This window comes from Rhamphochromis sp. 'chilingali', assembly GCF_963969265.1.
Source record: "Rhamphochromis sp. 'chilingali' genome assembly, chromosome: 21".
Classification (NCBI taxonomy): domain Eukaryota; kingdom Metazoa; phylum Chordata; class Actinopteri; order Cichliformes; family Cichlidae; genus Rhamphochromis; species Rhamphochromis sp. 'chilingali'.
Window position 1 is genome coordinate 31,242,025 of NC_137949.1, and position 21,989 is coordinate 31,264,013.

Consider the following 21,989-nt stretch of genomic DNA (forward strand, 5'->3'; position numbering starts at 1 on the left):
CCTGGGGTCTTGCCTGGTGTGATAGACCCCAGCCTCTATGGATCTTGTGCTCAGAGCTTGTTCTTGTGCTGCCATGATTAGTGCCTCTGTGCTGTCTTTCAGTCCAGCTTTGTCCAGCCACTGGTAGGATTTCTGGATATCAGCCACCTCCTCTATCTGCCGGTGGTACATACCATGCAGGGGCCTGTCCTTCCATGATGGTTCCTCGTCTCCCTCCTCTTTCTTGGGTTTCTGCTGCCTGAGGTATTCACTGAGCACTCGGTCAGTTGGGGCCATCTTCCTAATGTATTCTTGGATGTTCCTTGTCTCATCCTGGACTGTGGTGCTGACACTCACCAGTCCCCGGCCCCCTTCCTTCCGCTTAGCGTACAGCCTCAGGGTGCTGGACTTGGGGTGAAACCCTCCATGCATGGTAAGGAGCTTTCTTGTCTTTATGTCAGTGGCTTCTATCTCCTCCTTTGCCAGCCTATTACCCCAGCAGGCTACCTGATCACGGGCAGGGCGTACGTGTTGATGGCCCGGATCTTGTTCTTACCATTCAGCTGACTCCTCAGGACTTGCCTGACCCTCTGCAGGTACTTGGTGGTTGCAGCTTTTCTAGCGGCCTCTTCATGGTTCCCATATATATATATATATATATATATATATATATATATATATATATATATATATATATATATATATATATAACAGAAGTTGCAAAAACAAAGATGCTATGGAGACCGTTGTCTATTAACCACTGTCAACTAACTGATCTAATGAAAACATCTTCCTGTCCAACAGAGCAGCAGACATCTGCAAGATATTACACTTTTTGTCCCCCTGACTTTAAAGTGTGCATAGCTTCTGAAAGTTGTAGACATTCCCCTTTAAATATTTGAAGAGCAAACTGAATCACTCCTCCATAAATATCCCTACACTTGGAGATTCGAGGCCAAAAAAAGAAAAAAACACATCCTTTCCATTTTTAGAGAAACAGAGACGGTGTTTGCATGTTTAAGGGGCCAGAAAGTGCGAGATTTAAGAGCTAGATTCTGAGTCAAAGCTCTCTGCCTGCTGTGTGTGACTATATAACGTCACTGGAACTATTTCTGATCTCTAAAGTGTTTCATTTAAACCAATCTTTAGTCTTATTTTCTTAGTTTTGTACATTAATTTTAGTGATCACAACAACACCAGGAGTAAATGCTGAGATCTAGCAAGACAGCAAAAGACTTGAACGTGGCTGCACCCATAATGATGGTAATAAACTGTTATTGGACTGGAAAACTAGATGCGGGCAACTACAGCATGATTGAGAGACTTGAAAGTCTTTGTGTAAATAGGGATAATTGTTTTATATGAATAGCTTTGGGAATAACTGCACTATTCTCCCTTGTTTGGCTTTGCAAATATGTGCAACTAATAAGGAGGGTGGGTGGAAGGGATGTTTTAAATCTGTCTGCTTGTTTTTTCTTGACTCACCAGACTTCCTCTGAGCAATGTCACTGATGTCATAGATTATTACTGATGAGCCCAAACTATGAAAATAAGAAAACACTTGCTATAAACAGCACAGAAACATACCCTCACAGGTAGGGCAACACTGGTCAGGCTTGACAACAGGATGAAGACAGCTGGGCACTGAGCAGGATATGAGCACGCACATCTCCCGTCCGGAATGGCAGTAGCAGTCGCGACAGCCATCATGCCAGCCCTCACCTTCCTCATATTTCTGTCCATTGGATGTGAGGCAATAGCTGGACACTGGGGCCGGGGCAGTGGTGCTCGGGACGTGACCACTTTCTGGAGACACAAGGTGCAGGCATTACTGGGATGCCTAAGAGCTATAGGAAATTTCCAAATCTCTTTTCTTTTTTACTGACTTCCCAAAAAAGTGTTTTTACCACTAAATATTTTATTAGTCTACAAAGAGAGTCTTTCAGGACTTTCAAATCAGGCAAACAGTGGATTATTTGCAGTAGGAACATCTCTGTGTGTGTGTTACTGTGTTTGTGCAGTAGGTGCACAGATTACCTCGTAAACCAAAGAAAAGGTTAAGTATATTTGAGGATGAGATATTTATACTAGTTCTAAAATGGCAAAGTAAACACAGCTGCAGGCATAAAAGTGGCTTCTGCATACTAACTTTTAAAGCAGGAATTTGAGGGAATCTAATTAGAGTTGCATACACATCCCCAGGATAAAGCTAACATCAACAAGAAGCACGCATAAAAGCATCAGTCTCACGGCAGTAAAGCAAAAGGTCACAGGAAATCAAAGCTCAGGTTAAAATCAGAAACTAATGCAGCAACAACACTGAGAGTAACATCCTCCTCTCTGCCCCTCAATGCTCTCTGGTCGCTATGGTAACGTGTAAATATTTCTTTCAAACACACAACTACAACACGGGAAAAGACCCAGGGAAACCGAGTTAACGGTAAAAACCCGAAAACCATAAATTTCACACTTGAGCGTCGAATGACTCACGGACCGGTAGGCCGGGGGGTTGGGGACCGCTAGTCTACCATGTCTGCTTATGAATGTCAAATCCGGTGTAACTCTTTCTTTCTCGCCCTCTCTCTATCTGTTCCCCGCTCGCACTCTCTTGTTCTGTGTTTCTGTATGTAGTCAGTCTGAGTCTCATTGTGTTCCCCATGTTTTCCTGCGGCTGGTGTCTGTCTGTTTCCTGTTTTATTGTGATAGTCTCTTGTCCCATGCGTGTTACGTTTAGTTTTCCTTCCCCTCTCTCGTTATGTCTAGTTTGCTCCAACTGTGTTCCCAAGTGTCTCCACTTCTAATCACCCTCATGTGTATATACTGTCTCGGTCTTCCCCTGTCTCTTGTCAGATCATCAAGTCATCTTCCCTCTGTGTCTTCTAGCATCTCTAGCTTAATTCTTCCAGTTTGAAAAAGCAGAAAGTGCCAAAAGAAAAACTCTGACCAAAGACCACTTTAATTACAATGAAGGCTTGCTCCTTAGAAGCAAAATATAAAGAAATAAAGAGTGGTTCAAGACTTTTTCACAGTACAATTATTAGTAATATCTCACAGTTTTGTGTCACCACTTGTATCCATCTTGAATCTATCATCATATCATTAATTTCAAATGTTTATTCAGTAATAAATATTGGCTCATAAAGCTCTTCGATTGTTTAAAGGTCATTACAAAATCACAGACAGTTGATCCTGTTCACCTGGACGTAGTGTTTGCTTACCTTACCTGGATGATTAAGCTTCATCAGGTCATTTCAAAAATTTTTTACATGAATTTCCAGTTAGTGCTTTTTAGTGTCTCATCTCATTTCTGGCTAAATGTTTAGACAAATAAAGTTACAAACTTCTGCATGAAACGACAGACTCTTTTGTGTCTTTTGCTTAAGTAACACAGCCAGCGAAGCATCCCTTTAATCACGACGCACACCTGATTAATAAGAGAGCTCGGTTACCTTTACACATGCAGATGGAGCAGCCCTTCCTGTTCTGTCGGTAGCCATTGACGCAGTGCTTGTCACAGGTGAAGGGAGGACACTTGACGCAGCGACACATCTCGCAGCCATGCTTGTTCCTGCTGCAGGGGAACAAACATACGCGTGATGAAGTGCACACGAAAAAGCCTTAATTACTGCAAGAGTGTGTGAGGAAGTAAACAAAGTGTCAGGACTAAACAATGCCACTCCTGTGTAGCTCAAACGTGGTTTCAAATTGCTTCACATAGAGGAAAACATGGTGTTGTGATAGAGCGAAACGCAGATGTTTCAGTCATGAATAATCAACATCTGGACTTGCTTTTCCCCTCTCTATATTAGCTGGCTTTGAAGAAGAGCAAATAAAGGGCCAACATGTGAGATCCCTGTGGTTTGCACATCATACCAGCCCGAAGCCTCTGGAAAAAAAGAGCACAATTCACTTTCCTGCCTTTCTTATTGCTCTGAAAGCCTCGTATAAGACATATAAGAAGAGTGGCTAGATTAGCATTACTGTGAATAATAAAATCTTATCGATCTCATCGAAAAAGATGGAAAAAAATAAGAACTGGGTCCTTGTCACTGTAAACTTCTGGTTGATTTACAAATTACTGCTCCCACCAGGACATTATGGTCCAATAATTAGAGGAAGAGACAGGGACTTCTTCACAAACATACATTTTGTTGATCTGATCTGCTTCCAGTGTCTGGAAATAGACCACTTGGATCCAATTATTCCACCTAATAAAACACGAATGAGCTGCACGCTGATAAACTGGCAAAAACCCAAGTGAAAGTACAACCTGTGTGTCTGCACTTGTCTCCTTCTAGACACTAGTCCTGTTTAACCTTGTCTCATCCATCTTCGCCCAGCCACTTCCTCTCTGTCTTACCCTCCAGGTGCGTGATGATTCCTACCTCACACGGTGGCCTCATTATACCCGGATAATTACTCTATTAATCTTCGTCTGCCAGGGTGAAAAATTAAAGAAGCCTTCGACCCTGTGATGCAGAGCCGTGTCCCATAAAGAGGACACAGGATTTCAGGCTCAGCAAACAGGGGACCCCATCTATGCTGAAACAGCAATAACAGCTATTGAAACAACACTGTGAAGGGTTGGCTACAGCCTCACTGTACAAACACAGAGGCAGAGAGCGCTGCACTCTTAGAGTAAGGCTTTGTTTAAAGATAGTATGCTGAATGCCAAGCAGCACTTTGGGCTCCAGGGGGGATCATTTCCAGCAGGCCGCAACCTTAATGGCCAGAAGAATGCCATTCATAACCTGTGTGGTCCCAGTTGTGAGTTTGAGCTATGAAAGGTGGAAAAAAAACCCAATCCTGACGGCACAAGCAAAAACTTCAGATATGAGAAGTATCCGCAGAGTCCTTCATTTAGGAATGTTTAACACACGGTTTACATTCCTCTCGCTTCACAGGCCAGCGCCATTTGTTTTTGAACACGTACTGTACATTACAATGCTCACAGGATGTCATCAATACACCCAGTATAAACACAGAGATCCTTTGTGCTTTTTCATCTCTCTGCGGTGGCTGCATTCAGGGTTGTGTGTGAGAAGAAAGATTTGCATTGTAAGACTGGCAAGCTCTCAGAGGATTTCAGACTTCTAAGGCTAGACCAAAACAGCTGCTTATGAAGGATAAAGCCAGGACCTCCTGCTCTTCTCCTCCCTGCAGGATCCAACTCATCCTCCTCTCCTGTTGTGCCCCTCTTGAGCTGTGGCTCCAGAAAGAACGGTGGCGATATCAGAAGGATCCCAACTGTATATATTTCCTAAAGTCTGCTTTTGTCCTGATGTGTTTTTGATCGTTGTTTTGAGACAGGATGATGATTAATGAAATGAGAATGGTGCCTGGGGACCAAGCGTCCCAGTACAGAGCACTTCCAGATGTTTGATTGGGTTAAATGGGATTAGGAGGAGAGGAGTTGTAGAGGGCCGAGCGGCTAGTGCGGACCCCACAGCAAATGACTCACACACAAATATACACACAAGCTAACACAGAGACCCGGGATTGGCCACCAAAGTAGGCACTTTGATGACTACTGTTGCAATTGCCTGGTATACTTTCTTTGGAAGGGCATCACTTAATATTATTAAGTACTGAAAATCTTATTTAACCATACAAATATGCAGTGGAGGGATGGCTGGGAGAAAATGATTTGTAGTTTTTATGAAAACTAAAACTCTTTAAAAGCCATTTTTCCTGGAGTAAACGCAGCTACGGACTGTGAAGTGATCATTAAGACGCTGACGTAATTTTAAAATATTTGAAAGATTCAAAGCCATTGAAACTTTAAGCGCAGCACTGACAGACACATGTGTTTAAATCAGACTCAAAAACACGAATGAAAAAATTAACATACAGCTGGACTCAGCGGATCAGTGGGTGTACTCACACATATCCGTAGGGGCAGGTCTTAGTGCAGCTCAAAGGTCGGCACTTTGGCACGGGCACGCTGCACTCGCACACCTCGCATCCAAAATCATCCCTCTCGTAACCCATTGGGCATTGCAGGGAACAGTACGTTCCCAGGTCAGGGCAGGAGTCATCTGAAAGAGTTGAGAAGGAGGTCATCTGATCATGACCACAGCAATCCATTAAAGGCAAAAGGCACGAGTTGCCATGGAGCCGCTCGCAGCAACATTCCTGCTCACAAAGTAAAACACCAATAAGCTGTGATGAACATCAACATGTCTACGCTGCTGTCAAAACCAAGTGGCTGCAACGGGTAAACACAGCACTGTCCACAGCTTTAATGTGGGACTGCAAGACGCGGCACGTGAGAAGAAATGTATCATCTCGTCACGCGTTTAAAAGTCATTCCCAGTAACTTTAACCCTCTACGGTGAGCTAAAAAAAAATCAAGACTTACTGTTGAGACATTGGCAAAGAAGACATCCATTTTTGTCTTGTTGGAAACCATAGGGGCAGTCATTCACTGACAGGGAGCAGTTGTCCAGGGGAGGACATAGCAAAGGGCTTACAGTTTCATAAGAAGGCTCTGTTAAAAAAAAGTGAGATAATAGAGAGTGAGAACTTTTAAGGTACTGTTATGAATGTATTCCTGTTTTTTTATGTTTGTGTGCTTGAATCCCTTTAGTTGTTCTACTCCATGTGAGCTTTTTGTGCCAAGTCTAATAGCTACCTATTTACGCTGCCCTACTTATAAACAGTAATTACGGATAAATGCAGAGCAATTACACCAGGGTGGGTTGCACCTTAAGGGGGATTGTACCTCTCTGTCTTATTGTGCTGAACTGTCTCCTATTAATAAGCTGAATGGGTCTAAAAAGCATCCTTTGCCCCTTGATTTTGAGCCAACTCCACTGTGGTGCCACAATAAATGAGGATGGAACAAGACGAGCACGGACCCGTAACACCACTGTTCCCATTGCACGCTTTTTGCCACGTTCGGTGGGAGGAACAGCACCCAATGAGCTGTAACTAAGTATGCTTAAAGTAAAAAAAAAAGCCTCTACCTCAATTATACAGCCTCCTGTGTTAAAAGGATGCTGTAATGTCATACACACAAACACACACACAGACAGGTGGGTCTCATTTTGGTGGGCAAAGGTAATAAAAAGAACAGAAAGAACCCCATGGCTAGAAAAATGCTCTGTGCTGCTGAACTTTTTTTTTTTTTTAAATCCTGCCCTTTCTGGCACCTTTTGCAATTAAAATTTGTTCTATTTCTGTTTGTTTCAGTTATTATTACAGTTATATGTGGTTTATTATGAGGATGTCAAATTCAGGACAAGAGGGTGGTGGGAAACAAAATAAAAGGACAGACTACAAATTTAAAATGCACATTGTTGCTCCTGTAAGAAAAAAACAAACATACAGCCCCAGGAACACATAAATTAGACAATGCACAGATACATAAATCAACAAATGTTTTTGTAGTGTGAGTGTGAGAGAGAGCGAGAGAGCGTGTGTCACAAATGTTCTTGATAATGAGGGTGGGAAGCCACAATAATGCCCCCCAGGAGCCAGAGGCAGACAGAGATTGAACCAGGACAACTGTGGCCTCCCCCTTTAATGAGCCCATGTTGAGTGGGCTCTGTAGAAAAGCTGCAGGGACGCAGGAGTGCCCTGCATTTGGTATGTGTGCTAATGCGTAACTCATTTGAAGGACAACACAACTCTGCATACCGTACCTTCACAGAAGGGACAGCACTCTCCGGGGATCTTCACCGGGTTGTGGCAACTCTGTTTGCAGGCCATGGCTGTGCAGTGCGGCTCGCCATCCACACACTGGCAGAAGGTGCAGTCATCCTCTTTCCACTGCTCCTCGTGGGCTCGCAGCTTATTATTCACCCAGCAGCTGGCCTCGGTGCTAGCCATTGACACATCTGAGAGGAAAGAAAGAGATGTTTACAGTGTGGGTTTAGGTACGAAGGAAAGAAAGGCTGACATCATTTTTAGCTCAGGTTCTCAGATCCTGTACTGGGTTTGTATTAACAACAAGTGAGAGCCTAACTGTGGTAAATTGGATACTTAATGAAGGAGTTAAACAAGAGATATGAAGAAAACACTGATGAATGTCAATGACTCGTTTACATTTATAAATGGAGAAAGGCTCCTGGCGTTGTGACAAGCGTTGCGTAGGGGTTTAGGTTCACATCAGAGAGACAGTCCACAGTGTCCAGATTGTGCATTATAATGGGGTAAAAGCATTCCTTCGTTCAATAGCTGAGAAATCATTTCATCATGTAAATTTCACTCCAAAGCAAAGAAAGCACTTTTGGAAATTTGGGATCCATTCCCATTAGCCTTAAAACGGGGTGAAAGTATGAAAACGTTAATGTTGTTGTCCCAGTTGAGTTTGAGAGGTTGAGTGTTTGAGGTCGGATGTAATTACCCTGAACAGGACTTTTTCTTTCCTTTTCCACTGACATAGTCCCTGTGCTCGCGCCACAGCCAATTTTATAATTTTGTCACGGTTCCCTTTAAATATCAACAGATTTGAGAACCAAACATTATGTAGCATAGCTTTCCATTTCAAATGGGTCCTTTTATCCTTTGTTTATAAAGAAACATTGATTGAGAATCATCACACACAGAAAATCTTACCTTTTCACCTAGATTAAGTATTGCATCCAGTGCAGTAAGAAAGTACAGATTTCCATAAACAAAAGATGAAAGCATTCCATGCCATCTAAATGCTTGCACATTCCAGCTGTACCTCTAACACTGACCTAACATGATTTCTCCTCTGCACTCGTTCTCTTCGTCTTCCCCCCCACTCCTCCTTTTATGCATCTGATCGACTGTAGCCACGCAGTCAGAGGCCAAAGGCTACCGTCTCCATCCACAGGCTTCTGGCAGACTAATGTGGTTGCCATACGAGGCCATTTTTCTTTTAAACATTAACCACGATCCAGATCTCACAGGGCTGCGGCGCACACAGTGAAAAAAGGTTTTTGTGTTTTTAAATCTCCCCAGCGGAAAAGACTGGGGGATGACTCTTTGTTGCACCGCTTTTCGTCAGGTATGTTAACGACTCTGAAAGCTGGTTATGTGAGAAAGACATTAAAGTAGGTCTTAATATCGCCTTCACTGCTGCTGAATCATCTTTTCTTCCCATCATTTGGGCATATAGGCGTTTTAGTCGATGCCACCATTCAATTCAGTTCCATTTTATTTATACAACGCCAAATCATCACAACAGTTGCCTCAAGGTGCTTTATATTGTAAGGTAGATCCTACAATAATACATACAGAGAAAAACCCAACAATCATATGACCCCCCTATGAGCAAGCACTTTGGCAACAGTGGGAAGGAAAAACTCCCTCTTAACAGGAAGAAACCTCTGGCACAACCATGTCTACGGCTACCAGTTTTAACAGTGTAATAATCAGCGAAAGGTGACACAGTTTAACTGAATAATAAAGCAAATGTGTGTACCTATGCAGACGGGGCAACATTCTCCCTCAGGAATGTAGAAGTTTTCACAGTTAAGCTCAGCACACTCTGCCTTGGAGCAGAAGGAGATTCCTCCCCGGCACTGACACAGCCAGCACGGGTCCATGCGGTACACCTCTCCCTCAGAGTACTCTTTCCCACTGTGGACACACTTGGGAGTGACTAAGGGAAAGAAAAATCAGACACAGGCTGTCAACCTTAAGCTGGACTCCATCTGAGTAAGACAATACACTCTAATAAACGAGTGCACTACGCTGTGTCAGCTGTCCTACATTTGGCTAAGATTAACACCAGAATAATTTCATCAGATCCACCAGAGAACAATGCCTTTAAAAAAAATAGACACGTCAAGCTTGATTAGTGAGAGGTTATCACAAGTTTATACAATTAATTACAAATTCGTAAACATTTGTTCATTGTCTACTACTGATAGTAATATTTATCTGAACCAAATGGTGCTGCGGTAGACTGATGGGTGAGATAAGCCCCATGGGGCAAAAATGGTATTTATCAGACAATGAAACTGGAGGAGGAATTTCACAGGGACCTATCCAGTCTTGAGATGGCTCTGGACTCTTGCCATGCACACTAAAAGAAAGCAGTGGTGGGTCTGACGTTTTGGCAGAAGCTGGGCGCAGCGTGCTGGTGGCAGGTGGAGTGAATCAATGATTTGGCCTGCCATTCCCACAAAGCATCCAAGCATTTAGACTCTGTTGGCTGGATTTAGCCAAACCTTGAAAAGAATTAGCTTAGTTGCAGCAACATTGGAAAACTGCACTCTGATCCTGTGCACAGTCAACTAGCTCTGAATACTGTTCACATGCTAACTGGTCAGTGGTCTTCAGTGTTTTTTCCCCTGAAAGAGCAACGTTCTCATTACCAACATGTCTAATCTTCAAATGTGTTGAACTGAAGTAATTTTAAATTGAATCCAGACTCCTTTCATCCCACAATTATCAATGACCCATATATGTCAGCTATTTAGCATATATTTTTAGCCTACTACTCTAGTATTTAACAGCTAATTATATCATGACCCTTACTGACCAGTTTAACTGCTCATCTGTTATGTTTAGGTTAAGGTGAATTTGTGCTGTTTATAATTTTACCTAGCTATTTTGACTCATAATATTATATATATTAGCTTAAAATTTAGCCACTAGCCTGGCTAGTGGCTAGCTATTAACCATAGGTTTAGCTAACTTTTTTAAACATTTCCCCCATTAATTATCCATTTTTGTTTAAAATTTTGTATCACTTTTGGGTGTTTCCAACTGCTTAGCTATTATTTTAGTAATTTTAACTTTTCTACCCAAACAGAGTTCGACATAAACCTGAGCTACTGCGGAAGTACACCCAGAACATGGCTGGGAATCTCTGCAATTTTTGCTATGAAATAACATGTAACAAGAAATGCTGAAAAATAACCACAATTCTGAAGAAATAGCAAATATAGATAATAATACTCAATTTAAGAATTTTTGAGGTATGACATCTCAATGGTAATATTACACATTTATATGTATCACAGTCGCTTGGGTCACTCAACATTCAAAGATCTCATCTAGCCACAAGCTTTTAATCTAACACAAGCCAACATGAGGGAAGTGAAACAATGTGGTTATGTAAGAAAGTCTGTATAGAGGAGTAGGTGGATTAGTTATGTGAATAAATGTATTGGACAAATGCAAGCAGATGTGGGGGCAGTGGTTTCTATAAATGAGAGCAGAGGTTACGGCAGCATCTGTACGCCATACCTTTGAGTCAAAGTGTCTGTGCCAATGACCCCATGCCTCCTGACAACCAGCACTGCACTCTAATACAAATCAGGTGTGCCAGCTGAGTTGAAAGTGGAGCAGGGATTTGGTGAACTTTTATTCTCTTCCTTGCCATTTTTCAGCCCCCCTTCCCCTATCGCTCAGTATTCCCGCTGTCCTCCTTTGCGTGCAGCAGAACTAAGTGAAGAAAATGCACTAAGGGCTTTTAGCTGCCCAAAATCAAAAGGCAGGCAACGAGTTTTTAACGCTCACAGAAGCAATAGGAAGTCACATGAGGAGATGCTCACATGTGATTTCCGCAATGTTTGTTAATGGTAATCCCTAAAACAACTTGGGGCACAGAGAGTCTAAATTCCAGTCATGCTTGGTGATGTTCAGTCTTTTCTAAATTGAGGTGAGGACTGGATGCAGAGATGAATCCATTGGCTAGTAAGCCTTTCTAAATCATTCATAATGGACTGTCATTCTCTTGTGGTTTACAGGCATATGAAGGCAAAAACTCAACTTCCAAGAAACAAACAATTATGGGAGTTATTAAAATCAACTTTACAGTCATCAGCTTTGAAAACTCAAATTGCAAAGCAGAAATATGAGTATATCTCATGTCACCAACACAAACAGTTGTCAAGCTGTGAGGACACGGATGCTTTTGGCTGTGTGTTTACAACAAAGTCAAGCTAAGTTTCCAAAGAACGATTAGTGCGGTGATCTCAGCCTTATTGCTCAACATCTCCAGAAATCTCAACAGCACTAAACCTACTCCGGATCCACCGCTGGGGACATATGCAAAATATGTGCCAGGCAAAGTGTTGATAAACAGCAGACCACAGCCAAACAGGATCAAACAGGGTCCTCTATAATATCAGATGACATCAGGTCAGGATGTTACTGCCAGGTTTGCTGTTTTGTAGCCAATGAAGAAGCAGAGTCCGTTGCTGACGAGGCCAAAACACACAGGTGGAGCTTATTGTCACTGCACACACTAACCCTGACTAAACATCAGTCCTCAGCCAAGTGGGCAATGGAAACAAGATAATCAGTCCAAGCCTCACACAGAGACACTGCAAGGGCATGCTGAAATGTGTTCCATTAGACGATAGGCTTTGTACTTGACATTACCTAAGACTTTTTTAAGATTCTGCATTTGTAGTGAGTGCTACGGAGGCCTATGCAGGACTGTGGAACTGACGAGGGCTCTGGTGCGTGTCCTTGTCCCTGCCGGTGGAGCTTTCTGACACGGCATGCAGTCATGCAAGCCTAACGGACAGTAGGAGCAGCACAAAAGGCATCAAGCCCCTGACCCAAAGAACAGCAGACACTTGTTATCAAAACACTGATCCCATGGCCCCCAAGGCTGCCATTCAGCCCCCGCTGGCCTGCCGGACTCGATTACCCTCCCCACTGGCAGACTGGAGCACATAAAAAGCATTCCCATCAATGAACTTATGAACCTTTTCCCTTTGGACGTGTGACCAGACAGGAACCCTTTGACACTGCACTTCTGTTGAGCAAATTCATAGCCTAAGCACTTTTCTGGTCACCGGGCTTGTTAAGACCATTAATTCTGGGACACAGCACTCATTTATACATGTGCAGGGGCCAGAATGTGAATTTGTTCTGTTGGTAAAACAGTGAATATTTGTTGGGCGTGCAGAGTAAACAGACCAATACTGCAGGTCCCCTCCCTGCCTTCCTAGCGCTCCTGGCTGCCTCTGCCTCACGACAGAGACGTGTTATACTCTCACGCACATTCAGCATCTGCTCGCCTGCTACCACGTCACTCTCTCTTTTTAATACCCAAGTGAGGAAATGGACGAAGAAGCCGTTATATCTAATAACCCTTTAGGAATTAAACTAAACGTTTTTGTATGTACACCCCTAAAAATGTCTTGGAAAACCAGTTGGAAGCATTGCTCCAGCCTGATAAACAGCCCGACAGCAGTTATCCAATTAAGAGTTTTCATTTTCCCTTAAAAAATTAGCTCACAGAGGAGGAGGAAATGACTGCGTCTACAAAAAAACCCAACAAAAAAACAAAAAGAAAGCAAAATATTGAACAAAATAATTTGCACATCAACTGTGAAATTGCTATTGTTGGAGCAAGAGCAGTGTGTAGCTTGCTCATCAGTGAAATTACCTTTCTGACACTCGTAGACATCACAGCAGTCTCCTGGCTGACCGCTGGCTTGACCAAGTGAAACGGGGTGCTGTTCGCTCGGGCACTGGGGCTTGTGGCAGGCACTGAAGTCGCAAGTGCACTGGGGTGGTACGGAGGGGCAGCATTCAGCAGGAGGCTTGTAGCTCTTGGTGAGGACTGAACCCTCGGGGCAGGAAGGCACCTGCAGATTGGGGCACGTCACCCCAGCACACCTCAGCTCTTCTGTAAAAAACAAAAACACACACACAAACATGGACTCGCATTCATGTTTAGACACTGGTGACTCTATTGCATATGAGTTAACACAGTGAAATGGACACAGGTTTAACATTGTTAGCACCTTCAACCATTTGACTCTGTCAGCACTTTTTTGCTAGGCTAAGGTGGAAGGTTTAGCTGCAATTATGTGTGATTGCTACCAACATGAGCCACTATGCTAGTGTGGCAGACTAATGGCTGAGCTCACATAGCCATCCAACATAAACTGTGCAGTCAGAGCCCCACTTTAGTCCACGACAGCTCTATAGCATCCTGTCAGAGAAGCAAAGGCCCCTCTCTACACATGACAAGGCTCTCCCCAAAACATGCCACCTTGGGGTACATTTGACGCCACTTTAGGCAAATCCACAAGGCCCACAGTGTAGGCTTGTAATGTACCCACAGTATGCACATACAGTAGTTGTTGGCTGTCCTCTGTGATCATGGGGTGCACTGCCCACATGTCCCCCTTGCTACGTTGCTGCCACCAATTGGTCTTAGTTGTGGACTAAAACGTCCATTAATAACAAGGAGTAGCCAAAGCAGTTACTGTCACATATTTGACTTTTGCTGATTTTCACACTAGATTTTTACCCCATTCCTGACATAACCTACTCAAGTTTGAGCTGGGAATCTTCTTTCCAGGGAAATTTATAACTACTACACCACAAAGCAATGGGTAAAAGGCAAAACTGCTGTGGCCCCCACATGGGTATGCTACGGGCAGCCCACAGTGGGCTACCAACAGAATTTCCTCACCTACAGTGACCTACCTGCAAAACTGCTATGGGCACCACATTGGTTTGTATGCTTCCACAGCATGTCTTTTATCCTGTCTGCCTTCTCTCACCCCAACCAATCACAGCAGATGGCCCCTCCCTGAGCTTGGTTCTGCTGGAGGTTTCTTCCTCTTAAAAGGGAGTTTTTCCTTCCCACTGTCGCCAATCCACTGTTGTTGGATCTTTCTCTGTATGTATTATTGTAGGGTCTACCTTACAATATAAAGCACCTTGAGGGGACTGTTTTTGTGATTTGGCGCTGTATAAATAAAATTGAATTGAAATTGAATTGTACAGGCAGCTGACAGTGGGCTACTCACATGTACTAGTCTACACGAGCCCACCCACTTGGGGCCCATATGGACCATGTGTGGGTTTGTCCTGTTCACACAGTCCCACAACTACCTCCGGAGGGCCCACATGGATATGTTTGGTGGGTCTGCACATCTTGCCTATGGGCTTCAGATTCCACCTTGCCTGGTTTAAATGGCTTACAATCCAAACAGAACCTTGCATTCTAAAACCAGTTATTAATAGCAGCCAATCTTTACCAGAGATTTTTTTTTCCAGTTTTGAATCTCTCCTTCATTTAGAATACCAGGATGCAGTTTTTAACTCATCAGCCAGAGTCAGTGTAATAGATTTGATACCCCTTGTTAGAGGGGAAAGAGGTGCAGGGTTACTGGTAAACTGGGGGAGGAGTGTATTCTGGAACCTGTTCAGGAAAAGAAAAGTGCCCCTCTTAACAGATACTGCATTTTAGGAGAACAGTATCTACCTTTCAAGACGTGGATGACTGAGGCCAAATGGATATGTTTATTTTGGTCCTCAGTGTCCCTGTAATGTTTACACATAGGGTGGAAGAGATATTTTGTGAAAAGCAGACTCATGTTGGGTCCCAGAAGTTATTTTCCCAGATCTCCTGGGGAAAAGTGTGTAAACGCAGTATTAACAAGTGCAGGAGAAAACGTGTAAATAAATAAGTGCCTTATAAGAACGTTAAAATGAAGGACTATGATTTATTTATGAGAAATGCTTTGCAATCTTTGCATACATCTGGTTTTTGAGGAGAGGGAATGATACTGGCTGAGGTTGCATAACAATGCTTGGGGTTTGGTAATGTTTCCAGAGAGACAGTTCTGTTGATGGTCTTCCCAGACGGGTGCTGACTCCAAAGCGCAACACGAGTCTCTGAGAGGATGTGCTTCATCACTGACATTTGAAAACTCCCTCTGAGTTTTGCCACCAGATGGGGAAACTGATTGGTTACTTTCCAGTCTGCTCATGCTCTGATAGTGGTTTGACTTTGCCGGTCCTCAAATCAAGAAAACAAGCGTGCATGATGCTCTGACAGCAGTGCCGTTAAGTAACTGTTTGATGTCTGCCTGACCAAGAATAAACATGGAGGAGAGGCCCTCTAAGACTGTGAGAGCTCTATTTTGGTGTGTGGGGGTAACATAACTGACACATGAAATTGAGGATAAGGGGAACATTGAATTTTTCTGGCTCCGGATAAATAGAGCAGGAGTGTTAGGTATCTGTACTGTAGTGTTTACTCAAGCAACCTGGGAACAGTGAGGAGTGCCACAAAGCTCTCATTGATAAACTTTGTAGCTGAATAGTGTCATAGAAAATGAGGGAAAACCCCTGAATTAAGGGAGGCTACAACCCATTTAACGGTTTTTTGGCTTAATTCCTATACTGGAGTTAAATAAACTTCAGTTGGAAGTGCTGATTGGCAAATGTTTTACTTACAATAAAGTCTAACGCAGGCTGCTCAGTTAAAGACCAGTTTTGCATATGAAAGCCTCAAGCTTTTTAAAGCTGTAAAAAAAAAATGCACTGGGACAATTTTGCACATAGTTCTGCACTGAAAAACACTTTCTATGCATTGTATGTGCCCCAGAGAAGGGTGATTACTCTTTCGGTCGTGATAATGGCTGGGGTTAGAGTGCGCTGGGAAAAGCAGCTGGCAGACATACCATTGTAATTTAAATGAATGGAATTGTATCCATCAGTGGAAATGGTCCAACTCTTGCAGGTCCAATTAATACAATTTTTAGCTGGCACAATTATAAACACAATAGACAGACAGGGCGGATGGAAAAAGTCAGCAGTAAATGGATTTTATCCAGCGTTGTTTGTGTTCTATCTCTTTGCATAAATGGCTGTAATTAGCGAGTCAGCGACCGCAAAACCAGTATTTGTATCATAATGGTGGCTATACTCCAGCTTGCACATACACAAAAGCACTGATTTGGTAGGCTTGATAAATTCTCTCTGCAGATTAGGTAACATATGCTCTTTTACAACTGTAAGATAACAAAGATTGGACAATGTCTGACCCATATGAACAGCCTGCAACAATATGCGATTTTTCTCACTCTCTCATGCACACACACACACCTTCATGCAGGCTCACACCACACCTGATGTTGATCTAGAAAAGAAAATGCGGAAATTACCTCATTACTACTGAAGGGTGCCTTTTGTAAACAATGCATTCTGGTGCAGCTCATTGAAGAAAGAAAAATCTTTCATTCTAAATGTTGTTTTTTTTCTCTTCCTTTCAAGTGCGGGGTACAAGGAGCGCAGTCTTTACCCAAACCCGAGTGGCTCGAGCAGGCAGAGGAGGCTGTGTTGACAGCCTGAGTTTACTCATGGAAAAAAGCACACAATGTGAGTTCTGTTCGCTGACTGACTTTGGAAACAAGTCAGCTGAGAACAAAGCTGTCTCAGTCCAGCTGCCCTCCGTGGGTTTCTGGTCTGTCCTCAGGTTTTATAAAGTTGCTCCGCAAAGGGACACATCAGGGCCGTCTCTCACGTAAAGTTGTGGGGGCCTGGCCCGGTGCCCACCAGCAGTTACTGAGAAAGTCGGCATTGTTCGCTGTGTGTGTCAGTGCATGTGTAAGGATCGAGGAGCAGCTCTAGGAGGATGTCCAAGCCAAAAGACATAGACGGGGTCAGGAAATTGACACCATGATCAGAGGCTTGAGGTGGCTGGGTATAGGCACGCAGCCGCCATGTGCTGCCTGCTTGCTTTGTTCTCTCAATCATTGGCTAAATATTTGCAGATGAAAAACCTCAAATGAGTGTGCTTGGGTGAGGTAAAGAGAATGTCCACCTGTGTCCAACGTTTGCACATCTGTATTTTCATATACTGCATGTTTGTACGTACAAAGCCTATGCTGGGTACTGAACATAAAGCAGTGGAAAGGATCATGTTATCATGTTATGTGTTCTAGCCGTCAGTCTTAGTCTTGTTGAAAAGAAGTCTGTGGGAGATCTGGGTTGTACACATTTGTTAAATAAACTGTGACAGAGACATGAGGGTTACTTATGGACTATTGCCTTAGAGATCTTCTCTTTCAGGGGAAAAAAGCAAAATAGTGTTGATGAAAGAAACGGGCCTGGGAACATCAGGATTTGACTGAGGCTTGGGTCGGGGCGTGTTTGATTTGTTAATAGTTATGGTTGAGTCAATAAGCTGAGGTTTTAGGCCTTGATTTCATTAATGGGTTGAGGTTTAGAGCTGGACATGCAGAAAGGCTCTTTGTGTGCGTGCATGTATTTTGGCTTTGGCTTTCATGCTGGCTTAATGTGCCTGGTTTGGTTAGTGGCTGACCAAGAATAGTGAGTGGGTTGACAGCAATCCCAACATGCCTTTAAGGGAAGTTCTTTGTCTCTCCAGCTACACAGGAGTTTTATTTCCTCTCTGAAATCAGTCTCCGCACACAGAAATAAGCACTCGCTGGGAAACTAGCAGCTTGCAGGGTACAACCGGGCCACAGCTTCTGCAGACGGTGCACAAACACTCAGCACTGAGACGTCTCGTGGCCCCTGCCAGCCGATGGCGGTCTGGCTCAGCCAGTAATAGCCCTGCCACAAAGAAGCTGCAGCCAAGCAGAACCACCATTCTTTCTACAAGTGTAGAGAGAGGCAGGATGGAGGTGGCACAGGTGGACAAGCATATTTGCGAGAGTGAGGCCAGTTTGTGCCATGGCATTAGATTGGATGCTGCCAATTTGGTTAACCGCTTGTGAACTACTACACACATTCTCGTTTTTCCTCACAATCCCACAAACGCCTGTGTGAGAAAACTAATGCCCAGTGTAGCTGGATCGGACATCATTTAGCAGCCAGCTCCCTACTACAAAGTCCATGTGTGATTCACAAGTGGTCATCCTATGTCACGCCATCTCTGCACCATTCCCAGGCAGTATTCTCAACTTAGCCAAACTATTTTCAGTAGAAAGAATGCAGCTGATATAAACTATCTCCAGTGAGCGCTGCTTGTCAGAAAGGACAAGGTCGCTGTCCCTGCACAGTTCTCCAAAAATTGTTGGGAATTCGTCGGTGAAAGCAGCTCTAGATGGCTTGACTGCTACAGCACAGACTGGTTTTGGCTTTTGACTTACAGAATGCAGAGATTGCTGGTGCTAGTTTCTATCAGTAAACAAGTGCAGAGGAATCTTGCTTCTTCTTCTAAAAAAACCACTCAGGAACCTTATCGTGAAAGAACTATGTAAACCATCCTAAAGTTTAAATTTGCTAAACATCACATGACCAAGATCCTTGGGGCAGGGACACAAATATCTCAGAAAAGCAGTTGGACTAAGTTGTGACTTCCTATTCTGCGTCTGCATTTCCTCTCTATCACACGTCGCATCGTCTTTCCTCCCACGTGGGGAAATAAGTCTGACACACCGCGTTGCTTCTAATTGATCATATTCAGCCAAATTACATCAGTGTTTTGTAGTCCAGCAGGAGAGCAAATCTACAAGAGGTGCGATTAGGAAATGGAATATCAACAAGAAAGATGTTGAATTTCAACAGATCATGATGAGTCACAGACAAGACCACAGTATGAGTCAGAGAGCAGCAGAAAGCAAAAGAAGGACGGGACAAACTATTACCATGTGTGAGTGTACAGGTCCTGAGACGAGAACATAAATTCTGAGGAAAGGCAAAGAGTGTTTCTTTAAGTGCTGAGACATGAGGTCTGCTTTAAAGATGGAATGTGTGAGAATATTCTTTTAAAAACAGTTAACATTAAAAAAACCCTGACATTTATGTATCCTTTTAACCTCACACAATAACACTTTGCAGCTCAGGATAGGACAGAGAGGTACTCTAGCATCAAGTCTGTCCTCCGTTCAATGTGACTAGAAGCGAAGGCAGAGCTGCCCAGAGATCTTATTATTCTTCCGTACGATCTGTGATTCTTTCTTGTCATTTGTGTTGAAGGATTAAAAACAAGAAGTGAAACTCTGGGCATTTGACCACTGAAGAGCAAGATTAACATGCAAGTCAAGCAGCTGCGGTTTGTTTTCAACCAAACACCGCTTTGCACATTTGCTTTGACGTCCTCTCCTCTGACTCCTGGCATCAAGTCGCACCCAGAACTGGAGGTCCGGGGATCGAGATCATGCAGTTTCTCCAGCAGATCATCCCGAAGGCAGACATGAGCACCTGTCGCTCCACATGTGGCGGAAATGAAAGAAAGTCGGACGCAGAAACAAAAGTGCAACTACTTTGGGATTCGGAATGGCCATTGCGTTGCTACTGCATAGCAACAGTGACCCCTAGAGGTGGATATTCTATGTTTAGCACCATCATAAGTATTATTGTTGGCGCTGTGGCGACTGGAGCGATCAGTGGTGCTCTTGTACCCTGAGATTAAGTTTACAGAATACAGTTTTTGTCACACTCCAGAGGGGCATGCTTACACAGATCTTAATAGCTGCTTGTGTCTAAAGCAACGAGGGGTTGATAGACACAGTCTCCATGGAGCCCAACGGGACAAAGCAAACAGGATCTTAACCACAGAGTCCCGGTCTGGTCGTAGAGGAAGCTCCTGCTGATGACAGACACAGGAAAATCTCTGCCGCGACATCTAGACAAACAAGATAATTATCACACACAGACACATGCGCAAACACAGATGCAAGCACGCAGGCTTACTTGCTCCCATTCGAAGGCTCACTGTGCGCTTGAAGGACACGTCGACGTGTGTGCATCGCTCTACATGCACATGTATTCTTTAAGTCATAGTAGAAGCACGTATTCTGCTCGCTTACTTAATGAGGGGCCATTAGACGGGTGGGTGTGTGTTGCGGTGCTGAAGTCATAAGCTGCTGAAAAATGTTGTTTACAGTTTTCACTAGTGCGAGTTTAAACCGTCATCCGCTGGGCTCATACTTTGATGAGCGAGTTGCAAACATAGGAGCGCAGCAGCCAGTCTTTCATTGAAACACTAGACTTGATGATACGTCTAAACAATCTGATATTTGGTGAACACACTTCCTGTGGAATCTGCTGCATAAATAGCTCAAGACAAACATCCACGCAGCTGTACTGTAGATGCTCGGCAGTAACCTTAATGTTATCCGGAGACTAAATAAACTTAAATATGTCTGCATGGCGTGTTGCCAACCACGGTACTGTCTATCCTAAGAGCCATTCCTCACCAAAAATATCAGCAAGTTGCAAAGAGATTGAGTGAGAACCAGAGCAGAGCAACATAAAAAAAGCACAGTCACTCGTAACACAGTCACAGGCCATAACTGTTAGAGCAAGTTGTCTACTTATTGCAGTGGTAGGGAACTCCAGGCCTTAAGGGCCGGTGTCCTGCAGGTTTTAGGTATCACCCTGGGTCAAATGATTAGTTCATTACCAGGCCTCTGGAGAACTTACAGACATGTTGAGGAGGTAATTTAGCCATTTAAATCGGCTGTGTTGGATCAAGAAAACATCTAAAACCTGCAGGACTCCGGCCTTTGAGGCCTGGAGGTCCCCCACCCCTGACTTACTGGGAGGTTGGTGATTCAACCCTGAAATATTCTTGGGGAATATACTGACCCTTAAGTTGCCCCCTGATCAATCCATGTGAATTTGATTGTGTACATGTTCAGTTAAAAGTGCTTCAGCATAGAAAATAAAGCACTTGTATGAATGGGCGAGTAAGGATTGCGGTAACAAAGTGCTTTGAGTAGAAAAGTACCAGTCCATTAACCATCAAGACTATTTTTCTTCAGGTGTCATTCATGTTTTCTTGCTTTCTGTCTTTGAAAAGCAGATTACGGAGGACACGTTCTACCCAACACAAACAGTTCCCCGAGTGCCGATCTCATCCTGTTTTGCAAATGTCACTCAGGAGGCAGCCGACACTTAGCGCCTGCCTATCTGCCGCACACCTTACAATCCAAACGAGAAAACTGCACTCACTCTGCCAAGAACGTTTTCCACTTAGTAAAGTGTCAATCACAGAGAGAGGCACGTTTTTGTATATTCTTAGGATCCCCTTTCTTCACCTCAGAGCACTGGGGAACCAATCATACTCAGTTCACTTACACTTTATGCACTCTGCCTTGCACCTGAGGATCTCCTGCACACCACATTTCTATTAACAGTCCCTGTATTTCCTTCTCTCAGATTTGCACCTTCTTTGTTTCACTCTCCACATCATTTTCCACGGCATCTGAGGCTAATCTGATACATTCCCTCATCCCTCCTCTACTTTTCCTGCTCTCATAATCAGTGGAGTTTTGCTGTGCCTATTGAAACTGCACAAGAAGACTGTGAAATGAAAGCTGACACCAAATATGTAACTAATATGCAAA

The 21,989-nt window shown here is 43.6% G+C and overlaps 1 protein-coding gene across 2 annotated transcripts in view; it reads right to left on the minus strand.

Annotated features, from left to right (window-relative positions):
- LOC308390080 (cysteine-rich motor neuron 1 protein) overlaps positions 1-21,989 on the minus strand; it is a 35,081-nt gene that overhangs the window by 7,256 nt on the left and 5,836 nt on the right. The window contains exons 4-10 of one of the 2 annotated variants that reach the window (XM_080871786.1): positions 13,310-13,552; positions 9,377-9,556; positions 7,626-7,820; positions 6,341-6,469; positions 5,864-6,017; positions 3,429-3,547; positions 1,567-1,785 (exon numbers count right to left, since the gene is read on the minus strand). In XM_080871786.1, the coding sequence (XP_080727912.1) occupies positions 1,567-1,785; positions 3,429-3,547; positions 5,864-6,017; positions 6,341-6,469; positions 7,626-7,820; positions 9,377-9,556; positions 13,310-13,552 (1,239 nt within the window). Of the gene's footprint in view, positions 1-1,566; positions 1,786-3,428; positions 3,551-5,863; positions 6,018-6,340; positions 6,470-7,625; positions 7,821-9,376; positions 9,557-13,309; positions 13,553-21,989 lie in introns of both variants that reach the window. The other variant, XM_080871785.1, reaches the window with a different exon arrangement.